Here is a 12,851-nt window from a genome sequence, read left to right on the forward strand (position 1 = left end):
TCTGATTCCCCTCCTCCATCACCCAGTCTTTAGATGACCTTTCAAATGTATCTTCTGATGACTCAGTACAACTTCATGCTTATATTTCAGACACTGGTAAGAGACTTCGTGGTTTAATTATTACTTAAAAACTATCGACTATTATTACTCCTACATTATTTTCCACATTTATTTTTATAAATCATTTTTCTGTTCTGTAGCCATGTTTTCAAATTACTTTTTTTCTGTAACATGTTCTTCATTAAATTCTGTGATGTTTATTACATGGGTGTTTCCTTTCTTTAAGGTTGTCACTGTTATCATTTGAAAAAGGTTAAATTTTAAGCATTTTGTCATGGCTAATAAACTTTGAAACCAATCTTCTTTTTCTTTGAGTCTAGCTGATAATTGTCTGCATAATTCTTATTAAATTGTCTTGGGGCAGATTTTAGTTTAATATTTGTTTTCATACATGCAAAGTCAGATTAGATATCTGGATAAATGAAGCTTTTTGGTATAGGAGTTTATAGAAGTTCAACAAATGCTTAGATGAGGTGAGATTCATGACTGAATCAGCATATGTGCAAAGTGGCTAGTGAACTGAGGAAAAAAATCAATTTCCATCATTGTTATTGGGTTATTAGATAATGCCAATGCCGATTTTCTTATTTGGCTTCTCAGTATTCCTACAATATAGGAGTGTGTTTGTCAGATTACATACTGAAGTATAAACGTACAGATAAATACCTGAGTTCAATTTCGTACTTATAATTTAGATAATTTGGAAAGAGATTTAATAGTACAAGTGTAGTTTTAAAAAGATCATTTGCGTCTATTTTTTTAAGATCTTGTTTTCTTTTCACTGGAGCTGGAGTCTAATTTTCCATTGTGTTTTCTGCCAGATTTCTGTAATAAGTTATCTATAATTGCTCTTTCAGTTTTTCCTTTATCTTTTACAAATAGTTGGTGCATACGTTGTTGTCAATAAAACCAGAGGGTCTAGTTGCGTTTCTTTCTAGCTTTTGATACATTTGTCTCACTTTTTCCTTCCTTAAAATTTTAAAATTCTTTTAAAAAACTATCTTCTTTGTTGAGTTGTCTTCAAAATATGAAAGAAAGCCTTTGTTAAAGTGCAACATTTAGAATTTGTCCTTTTCTTTCTTTCTTCAAGTCCTTAAACTTTTGTGTGTAGAAGAAGATACTAATGTCCATATTTCTTATGTGGATCTTTCTCTTCTCTGAGGGTTCTAGTTTTCTAGCTGCTTTGTCCATTCATTCAACAAGTATTTATTAGCTTCTTAAAAGATACGGAAGCATAATGCTAAGCATTTTTAATAAATTGTAATTTCTGTCAGACAAATTTATGTATAAACACTAAAGGGGCAGCATAGTATAGTGGTTAAGAGCACAGCTTTTTGTCCAAATTGCTTGGGTTCAAACTCCAGCTCTTCCACCTAATAGTTGGGTGAACTTGGATGAGTTCCTTAACATCTCTGTATCTCAATTTCCCCATCTGTAAAATGGGATATTAATGATAATAATAATACTTGCCTCATAGGATTGTTATGGGACTAATTAACTGTATTCATAATTACATGGTGGGCATTATATATTAGTGTTTGTTCAATAAAGATTTCTTTTATGAGTTGGGCTTCAGAGTCTCTTTGAGTCTGGATCCCATGTCCATAACATCTGTATGACGGGAAGTAGAACTTAAGAGTCCAATGCAGTGCTATTTAAGGAGTGATCCATAAACTACAGTGTACTGGCTTCTTCACTGAGAAATCTTGTTTTAAAAAATATTGGCTACGTTAGGCAATGTGTTTAGTGATGAGATTTATTTATATTCTGATCCTAGTTCCTTGTCTGGTTATGGATTAGGAACAAAGAGGTTGCACATCACCTGTTATGAGTAGTAACATTGTCCTAATGCAAACAAAACCTGTTATTTCCACTGTAATATCTCACCATCATCTCAAAATATATGTAACCTCATTATCTTTTAAAATCAAATTACCTTTCTGTCTTAGTGCTTCTTTTATAATAGCCCCATTGTTCTTCCTATTGTGCATGCATCCTAGTTATGATCTCCCTTGCCTATCAATTTGTGACAAATCTGATCATTCTTTTTTAGAATGCTTTCTTACATTCCTTCCTTCTTTCCTTTTCTATTTCTTGCTATATTCTCCTTGTTCTTATTAACTCCTAATTGGTTATGGTTTGCTGCCTAATTGGCCCCTGCTTCCTATTATCCTTTCCCAAACGTATCTTGAACACAACAGGTGAATCCATTCCCTTGTTGCCTTGCTAACTCTGTTGAGTGATGGTGGTTCTCTTGGGTGATGAAAAATTGCTGTACACTTTGTTCCACATAGGTCTCCGAATGAAGGATATTTGAAAGAGGTGAACAGTGAATATTAGAGTTAAAGCCTTTGACAGCAAGATGACCCAGGTCTATCCCTAGTCTTCTATTTTGTCAAGTCAGGAACACTGATATTAGATGGTAAGGGAATGAAGGACAAGTTTGAATAGAAAGTGCAAATCTTAGAAAAATTTTAATGAAAGGCTGGGAGAGGTTCCTGTCCAACTACGTTTGCCAGTATAGATTTGTAGCTATTATATTATTAAAATAATTTACTAAGAAGCTGCACAGACCCTTCTTTGCCTAATTATATACAAAATACAAATATTTAGTCAGCTCCAAAGCTTGGCCACTTTTTTTTTTTGTAATTATGGATCAGTATAATCTATTATTAGAAGAGCAGTTTATACTTCTGGTCAACATGGTAGTCTAAACTGCTGTGGGAAATCTTGCTTCCCACACATCTAAGGGCTGAAAACAACAGAATAAAAATAGCTAAAAGGGGAAATCTACAGGTGTAATAGACCATGAGGAAAAGCAAATTTAGGGAAATGAAGAGGAGTTGAAGCCAAGGAGCTTATAGGAGCGTGAAGACTGCTGTCTTGATTTTGACAGCATTTTCATGCCCTCAAGTTTAGAAGAGGCAGGATGGGCTAAGGCAAGGAGAAGCTGGAACACAGTCATTTGCATAAAGCCCAGAGTCACAGAGGTGGCTTGATGTGAAAGAGGAACCAGAACTTAGCCTACTGTCAAAGGAAAGAACAAAGAATGTCAAGCTTGTGGTTGGGAATGGTATCTATCACCCATATGAAATTGAAAGCCTGTCTTGTATCGCGATATTGGTGTGTCTAGATTCAGCCATCCTGAAGTGGTTGTGTACCACAGGGTTTCCTAGCCCAAGAGTATGTTAAAAATATTTGTAGAGATAAAACGAGGCAAGAATACCACACTATAAAAAAAGAACCATATGAAATTATAGAAGTAAAAAAAATTACTTATTGAAATTAAGGTGAGTGGCTGAATTAAGAAATAGAACAGGTACAAATGAGTGGAGACTGATAAACTTTTAGAGACCTGAAGAGATGATCTAGAATAGAATACAACACAGAGGGAAAAAATGGAACATGAGAAAGACAAAATGATTCAAAATATGTCTTTTTACTTAAGATTAGTACAGAATAGGAATAGGTTTTGATCTTTGAGACTACCTGACTTGGATGGTTTGTGTCAATTAAGTAGGAAAATAACTATTTAGAACAGTCTTCAGAATAAATTACACTTGTAAATTGTTGAATATTTTAAACAAGAAAGAGATTTGCCAAAAGAGAAGATAGGTCTTATCCTATAGCCTTTGCTTGCTGTTCAGTTAAAAAGCTATCGAGTTAGAGCTGAATAGTGAAGGCTAGTACAGAGGTTATTATTTTGTTTCTGTTGTTTTTCTTCTATTAAATTTAAGAGACTCTAATACTATAGTATGAGGTGGTACTGTGTTATCATAACTGATAATAAATAAAAGCTCATTGGGAAGAGAGTCCAAAGTAGACATCACTGTGTGGTTGGCAGTATCATCATAAACTTGTAGGTCATTTTGTAATGTAGCCATCATATATAACGCATTATGGATGTGAGTACAGAGGATGGGAATCTATTTTATCCTTTGGTGACATCCTTTTGTCTCAGTCTGTCATTTCAAATTCTTCTTCATTTCATGTTGTCCTTTTTGTTTGTTTTTGTTCTTCATCTTCCTCCTTTCTGTGTCTTTTGTTCCTTTTCATTTTGTTTTAAATGACTAGTATATGCTGACTATGACCCATATGCTGTGGCAGGCGTTTGTAATGATCATGGCAAGACATATGCATTATATGCCATCACTGTACACCGGCGCAGTCTAAACAGTGAGGAGATGTGGAAAACCTACCGTCGTTATAGTGACTTCCACGACTTCCACATGAGGATCACCGAACAGGTAATGAGGTTTTTAAAGTTTGTGTACTTTACATTGTTTCTTGATTCCATGTTTGATTCTAAATAGCTCTGAGGGATGCTAAGGTATTGACCAAAGCTAAGTAAATAAGGTAAGAATTTTTTTATAAGCAACATGAATGTTATAATGATTTTGCACATTTAACCAATAAATCAAATTTTAACCAGTCTTAACCATTGTGGACTAGTGACGAAGTATCAGTGGTATACCTTGGAAAATTAGAGTAAGTGTATATTTCTGATATTAAGAGTGTGTGTATGTGCTGTGCTTTGCAGAGGTATTTGGGTTTGGTTTAAAGTAGGGATGGGGATCACTGGACATTTGGTGGTTTTATTTTTGGCAGTATAATTTAAAGCTATGGTTATTTAAAATGGCGTCCTTTTCCAAGTGTTAACAGTTAAATCCTTGATCCATTAAGTTATGAAGAACCAAAATCTAAATTAAGTTTAACATTAACCAAATAATGTTTTTAATTCTTACCAAGTATAACCCTCTTGTTTCATAGAAGTATGAGGACTCTTAAACATAATGAATGTAAACAAACTATTTCTCTGTTTTATTTTATTTTTATTTTATTTTTTGCGGTACGTGGGCCTCTCACTGTTGTGGCCTCTCCCGTTGCGGAGCACAGGCTCTGGATGCGCAGGCTCAGCGGCCATGGCTCACGGGCCTAGCCGCTCCGCGGCATGTGGGAACTTCCTGGACCGGGGCACGAACCCGTGTCCCCTGCATTGGCAGGCGGACTCTCAACCACTGCGCCACCAGGGAAGCCCTCTCTGTTTTATTTTTTATTAAATATTCTTTTCTTTTTAACTTAGAACAAAATAACTTATCACAGGATAAATTGGAATAGGTGTTCTGTGACATTTATTTTAAGTCATGAGAATCTTTCTTTCAGGGTTTTAAAATAAACAATTATTATTAAGCCAATAAAATAATAATAATTAATGGTGACATTTGATTGGGTGGACTAAAGCTTTGAAATGACAGTTTACTACTTAAGTAATCAGAAAGTATATATATATATATATATATATATATATATGTATATTTTGTTGTTGTTGTTGTTGTTTTTATACGTGGGCCTCTCACTGTTGTGACCTCTGCTGTTGCAGAGCACAGGCTCCGGATGTGCAGGCTCAGTGGCCATGGCTCATGGGCCCAGCCGCTCCGCGGCATGTGGGATCTTCCCAGACTGGGGCACGAACCCATGTCCCCTGCATCGGCAGGCGAACTCTCAACCACTGCGCCACCAGGGAAGCCCCAGGAAGTATATTTTTCAATTAGGGTAGTGGAAAATATATGGTTGCCACCATGATAATCTCATTAAAGTACTTTGTGAATAGAGGGAGATAAACCATTAATAGTTCAAAAGTGTTTAGAGACCAGGTTAAGCCTGGTCTCTAAACACTTTTGAGCCCATATTAACAGGACTGTTTTTATATATTCATAAGGAAATTAATAACTTTGGACATAACTGTTCTATTGTTCTTGTTGAATAGATCTTTTCTTCATGTTTAGCTTGATTTGTTTGTAGAGGTGAAAGAATTTTTCTGCCCCACGTTGAAGAAATAATTGCTTTATTTACTTTTTATATTATTACCTGTTTCATATTGTTTTAAAATCACATAGCTCGGAGCTTCTGGGTTGGCAAACACGGGGTATGCTCAGACAGGGCATCGATGCTCCATGCCCTTTTCCATATCTTGCCTTATTCATCTTGTCCATCTGGCTGTTTTTGAGTTATATCCTTTTACGACAAACCAGCAATCTAAAAACGTCTTCTGACCCCTGGCCTGGCTTAGAACATCACCAGTGCTACTGATGTCCTACATTCCTCCCAGATCACATGCCAGCCTGCCACTGCTTCTCAGAGCTCGATTTAAGTAACCAAGAGGCTCATCTCCTGAGTCTGAGAACTTCCCTTGCTCCACTGTCTTGTATTCCAGATTTTCCTACCCATCTTGCCCATGAAACCATGAGCTCCCTGAGGCAAGGATCTCATCTCTCTTGTACTCCATTCTGTCACCTGCACCAAAAACAGCCTGGAACAGACCGTGTGGCTGACAGGTCTTCGTTCTCTGGCTGGGTGTCAGGCCTGTGCCTATGAGGTGGGAGAGACGAGTTCAGGACATTGGTCCACCAAGAACTCCTGGCTCCATGTAATACCAAATGGTGAAAGCTCTCCCAGAGATCTCCATCTCAACGCTAAGACCCTGCTCCACTCAACGACCAGCAAGCTACAGTGCTGGACACCCTATGCCAAACAACTAACAAGACAGGAGCACAACCCCTCCCATTAGTAGAGAGGCTGCCTAAAATCATAATAAGGTCACAGAGACCCCAAAACACACCACCAGACACGGTCCTGCCCACCAGAAAGACAAGATCCAGCCTCATGCACCAGAACAGAGTCACCAGTACCCTCACCAGGAAGCCTACACAACCCACCAAACCAGCCTTACCCACTGGGGGCAGAAACCAAAAACAACGAGAACTATGAACCTGCATTGTGCGAAAAGGAGACCCCAAACACAGTAAGTTAAGCAAAATGAGCAGACAGAGAAACACACAGCAGATGAAGGAGCAAATAAAAACCCACCACACCAAACAAATGAAGAGGAAATAGGCAGTCTACCTGAAAAAAAATTCAGAGTAATGATAGTAAAGATGATCCAAAAACTTGGAAATAGAATGGAGAAAATACAAGAAACGTTTAACAAGGACCTAGAAGAACTAAAGGTCAAACAAACAATGACGAACAACACAATAAAAGAAATTAAAAATTCTCTAGAAGGAATCAATAGGAGAATAACTGAGGGAGAAGAACGGATAAGTGACCTGGAAGATAAAATAGTGGAAAAAACTACCACAGAGCAGAATACAGAACAAAGAATGAAAAGAACTGAGGACAGTCTCAGAGACCTCTGGGACAACATTAAAGGCACCAACATTCGAATTATAGGGATCCCAGAAGAAGAAGAGAAATGAAAGGGACTGAGAAAATATTTGAATACATTATAGTTGAAAACTTCCCTAATATGGGAAAGGAAATAGTCAATCAAGTCCAGGAAGCGCAGAGGCCTATACAGGATAAACCCAAGGAGAAACACGCCAAGACACATATTAATCAAACTATCAAAAATTAAATACAAAGAAAAAATATTAAAAGCAGCAAGGGGGCTTCCCTGGTGGTGCAGTTGTTGGGAGTCCGCCTGCCGGTGCAGGGGACATGGGTTTGTGCCCCAGTCCGGGAGGATCCCACATGCCGCAGAGCGGCTGGGCCCGTGAGCCGTGGCTGCTGGGCCTGCGCGTCCAGAGCCTGTGCTCCACAGCGGGAGGGGCCGCAGCAGTGAGAGGCCTGTGTACCACAAAAGAAAAAAGAGCAACAGGGGAAAAATAACATACAAGGAAATCCCCATGAGGTTAACAGCTGACCTTCCAGCAGAAAGTCTGCAAGCCAGAAGGGAGAGGCAGGACATATTTAAAGTGATGAAAGGAAAAAACCTACAACGTTTACTCTACCCAGCAAGGATTCATTCAGATTTGATGGAGAAATTAAAACCTTTACAGAAAGGCAAAAGCTAAGAGAATTCAGCACCACCAAATCAGCTTTACAACAAATGCTAAAGGAACTTCTCTAGGCAGAAAACACAGACAAGGAAAAGACCTACAATAACTAACCCAAAGCAATTAAGAAAATGGTAATAGGAACATATATGTTGATAACTACCTTAAATGTAAATGGATTAAATGCTCCAACCAAAAGACATAGACTGGCTGAATGGGTACCAAAACAAGACCTGGTATATATGCTGTCTACGGGAGACCGACAAGAAAGAAATCATAAACTTCAGATCAGAAATAAATGAGAAAGAAATGAAGGAAACAGTAGGAAAGATCAATAAAACTAAAAGCTGGTTCTTTGAGAAGAGAAACAAAATTGATAAACCGTTAGCCAGAGTCATCAAGAAAAAAGCAAGAAGACTCAAATCAGTAGAATTAGAAATGAAAAAGGAGAAGTAACAACTGACACTGCAGAAATACAAAAGATCATGAGAGATTACTACAAGCAACTCTATGCCAATAAAATGGACAACCTGGAAGAAACGGACAAATTCTTAGAAATGCACAACCTGCCAAGACTGAATCAGAAAGAAATAGAAAACATGAACAGACCAATCACAAGCCCTGAAATTGAAACTGTGATTAAAAATCTTTCCACAAACAAAAGCCCAGGACCAGATGGCTTCACAGGCGAATTCTATCAAACATTTAGAGATGAGCTAACACCTATCCTTCTCAAACTCTTCCAAAATACAGCAGAGGGATGAACACTCCCAAATTCATTCTACGAGGCCACCATCACCTTGATACCAAAACCAGGGAAGGATGTCACAAAGAAAGAAAACTACAGGCCAATATCACTGGGGAACATAGATGCAAAAATCCTCAACAAAATACTAGGAAACAGAATCCAACAGCACATTAAAAGGACCATACAACATGACCAAGTGGGGTTTATCCAGGAATGCAAGGATTCTTCAATATATGCAAATCAATTAATGTGATAAACCATATTAACAAATTGAAGGAGAAAAACCATATGATCATCTCAGTAGATGCAGAGAAAGCTTTTGACAAAATTCAACACCCATTTATGATAAAAACCCTGCAGAAAGTAGGCATAGAGGGAACTTTCCTCAACATAATAAAGGCCATATATGACAAACCCATAGCCCTCATCATCCTCAATGGTGAAAAACTGAAAGCATTTACACTAAGATCAGGAAGAAGGCAAGGTTGGCCATTCTCACCACTGTTAATTCACCATAGTTTGGGAAGTTTTAGCCACAGCAGTCAGAGAAGAAAAGGAAATAAAAGGAATCCAAATCGGAAAAGAAGAAGTAAAGCTGTCACTGTTTGCAGATGACATGATACTGTACATAGAGAATGCTAAAGATGCTACCAGAAAACTACTAGAGCTAATCAATGAATTTTGTAAAGTTGCAGGATACAAAACTAATGCACAGGAATCTCTGGCATTCCTATACACTAATGATGAAAAATCTGAAAGTAAAATCAAGAAAACACTCCCGTTTACCATTGCAACAAAAAGAATAAAATATGTAGGAATAAACCTACCTAAGGAGACAAAAGACCTGTATGCAGAAAATTATAAGACACTGATGAAAGAAATTAAAGATGATACAGATAGATGGAGAGATATACCATGTTCTTGGATTGGAAGAATCAGCATTGTGAAAATGACTCTACTACCCAAAGCAATCTACAAATTCAATGCAATCCCTATCAAACTACCACTGGCATTTTTTACAGAACTAGAACAAAAACTTTCACAATTTGTATGGAAACACAAAAGACCCCGAATAGCCAAAACAATCTTGAGAACGAAAAACGGAGCTGGAGGAATCAGGCTCCTGGACTTCAGACTATACTACAAAGCTACAGTAATCAAGACAGTATGGTACTGGCACATAAACAGAAAGATAGATCAATGGAACAGGTTAGAAAGCCCAGAGATAAACCCACACACATATGGTCACCTTATCTTTGATAAAGGAGGCAGGAATGTACAGTGGAGAAAGGACAGCCTCTTCAATAAGTGGTGCTGGGAAAACTGAACAGGTATATGTAAAAGTATGAGATTAGAACACTCCCTAACACCATACACAAAAATAAGCTCAAAATGGATTAAAGACCTAAATGTAAGGCCAGAAACCATCAAACACTTAGAGGAAAACATAGGCAGAACACTGTATGACATAAATCACAGCAAGATCCTTTTTGACCCACCTCCTAGAGAAATGGAAATAAAAACAAAAGTAAAAAAGTGGGACCTAATGAAACTTCAAAGCTTTTGCACAGCAAAGGAAACCATAAACAAGACCAAAAGACAACCCTCAGAATGGGAGAAAATATTTGCAAATGAAGCAACTGACAAAGGATTAATCTCCAAAATTTACAACCAGCTCATGCAGCTCAATATCAAGAAAACAAATAACCCAATCCAAAAATGGGGAGAAGACCTAAACAGACATTTCTCCAAAGAAGATATACAGACTGCCAGCAAACACATGAAAGAATGCTCAACATCATTAATGATTAGAGAAATGCAAATCAAAACTACAATGAGATATCATCTCACACCAGTCAGAATGGCCATCATCAAAAAATCTAGAAACAATAAATGCTGGAGAGGGTGTGGAGAAAAGGGAACACTCTTGCACTGCTGGTGGGAATGTGAATTGGTACAGCCACTATGGAGAACAGTATGGCGGTTCCTTTACAAACTACAAATAGAACTACCATATGACCCAGCAATCCCACTACTGGGCATATCCCCTGAGAAAACCGTAATTCAAAAATAATCATGTACCACAATGTTCATTGCAGCATTATTTACAATAGCCAGGACATGGAAGCAACCTCAGTGTCCATCAACAGATGAATGGATAAAGAAGATGTGACACATATATACAATGGAATATTACTCAGCCATAAAAAGAAACGAAATTGAATTATTTGTAGTGAGGTGGATAGACCTAGAGTCTGTCTTACAGAGTCAAGTAATTCAGAAAGAGAAAAGCAAATACTATATGCTTACACATACATATGGAATCTAAAAAAAAAAAAAAAATTGGTCATGAAGAACCTAGGGGCCGGTCGGGAATAAAGACACAGACCTACTAGAGAATGTACTTAAGGACACGGGGAGGGGGAAGGGAAAGCTGGGGCAAAATGAGAGAGTGGCATGTACATATATACACTACCAAATGTAAAACTGATAGCTAGTGGGAAGAAGCCGCATAGCACAAGGCGGTCAGCTTGGTGCTTTGTGACCATCTAGAGGGGTGGGATAGGGAGGATGGGAGGGAGATGCAAAAGGGAAGAGATATGGGGATATATGTATATGTATAGCTGATTCACTTTGTTATAAAGCAGAAACTAACACACCATTGTAAAGCAATTATAGTCCAATAAAGATGTTAAAAAAGTAAAATTAAATTAAGATATACAGTGTAAAAAACATCACGTACCTCATATATCTCTTTTTTTATTTACTTGCAAATTTGTGGGAATTTGGTATAATACGAAATTTTCTTTCTGTGAATACTTGTAATTTTTTTCTGTTCCAGACAGATAATTTTAAGAGGAATTTGATTAATTTAGACTCTAACAAAATAACTGTTACATTTAATTTTTTATTAATAAGTTTTAATGTTTTAAAGTTTTGGAAATAAATTGTCGTTTTGCTGAGTACTGTTATATTGCCTTGGTGTATTAGTTTGCTAGGGCTGCCATAACAAAATAACATAGACTGAGTAGCTTAAAAAGCAGAAATTAATTTTTCCGTAGTTCCGGGAGCTAGAAGTCCAAGATCAAGGTGTTAGCAAGTTTGGTTTCTCTTGAGGCATGTCTCCTTGTCTTTCAGATGGCCCCCTTCTTGATGTGGCCTCACATGACTTTTTCTTTGTGTGCTCGCATCCTTTGTGTCTCTTTGTATGTCCAAATTCCCTCTTATAAGGGCTTTGATTTGATTTAACTACCTCTCTAAAGGTCCTGTCTCCAAATACAGCCACATTCTGGAGTATTGGGGGTTGAGGTTTCAACATACGATTTTTGAGGGAATAAAACATACTGGTAATGCCTGAATAAACTATGCATTCTATAAAATTGAGTCAGTAGTTTAATATACCATGGATAAGTCCTATTCTAGGAAACTAAATATCTTTTAGGACACCTTGAAAACTGTAAATGTACTTCTATAAGGTGTCATTTTAAAAAAAATTAATTCATAAAACCAGGTACTCTATATTGTACATTCATTCATTGTTGACCCATTGTAATATTTTGTGAACCACCAAACTTGTGACTATTACTACAGCATAACATTTGCCCTGTAAATCAGGTGTCCCCATCCCCCAGGCCGCAGATCACTATCGGTCTGCGACCGGGCTGCACAGCAGGAGGTGAGCAGAGGGCAAGGGAGTGAAGTTTCATCTGCCACTCCCCATCGCTTGCATTACCGCCTGAACTATACCCCCATCCACCCCGCCCTGGTCTGTGGAAAAGTTGTCTTCTGTGAAACTGGTCCCTGCTGCCAAAAAGGTTGGGGACCGCTGCTGTAAATGACCTCCCACTCGCCCCCCTTTTTTTTTTGCCTTGGCTAGGACGAAAGAACTGCTTTTAAGTTTCATGCATTAACATGTAATGAACTTGTTCTCATTATAGCTCCAAGCGACCATCTGATTGCCATTCCATTTAATAATTTATCAGAATCTTCCAGTTTAGGGATGAAAATTATCCTATACCTTTTCATTTCCTCTTTTCTTTAATCTCTGCACCAGGAATGAGTTTTCTTTACAGAAGCGTTGTTGTTTTTAAACAAAGAATGGTTTTAGAAAGTTTGTTGCACTTCTGAATGTGTATCACAAAGGAAAAGCAATGAGGCTGCTCATTCAAGTTTTAGATACTAGGTATTGCTGGCCAAGCACAATTCTT

The 12,851-nt window shown here is 37.6% G+C and overlaps 1 protein-coding gene across 3 annotated transcripts in view; it reads left to right on the plus strand.

The window, feature by feature from the left end:
- Window positions 1–12,851, plus strand: part of SNX13 (sorting nexin 13) — a 138,649-nt gene that overhangs the window by 93,884 nt on the left and 31,914 nt on the right. For all 3 annotated transcript variants that reach the window (XM_029233260.1, XM_029233261.1, XM_029233262.1), the window contains 2 exons: window positions 27–96; window positions 4,168–4,307. In XM_029233260.1, coding sequence (XP_029089093.1) covers window positions 27–96; window positions 4,168–4,307 — 210 coding nt within the window. The remainder of the gene's footprint in view (window positions 1–26; window positions 97–4,167; window positions 4,308–12,851) is intronic.

The sequence above is a fragment of the Monodon monoceros genome, unplaced genomic scaffold (genome assembly GCF_005190385.1).
Source record: "Monodon monoceros isolate NGI ecotype Baffin Bay Population unplaced genomic scaffold, NGI_Narwhal_1 Super_Scaffold_2, whole genome shotgun sequence".
Lineage (NCBI taxonomy): Eukaryota > Metazoa > Chordata > Mammalia > Artiodactyla > Monodontidae > Monodon > Monodon monoceros.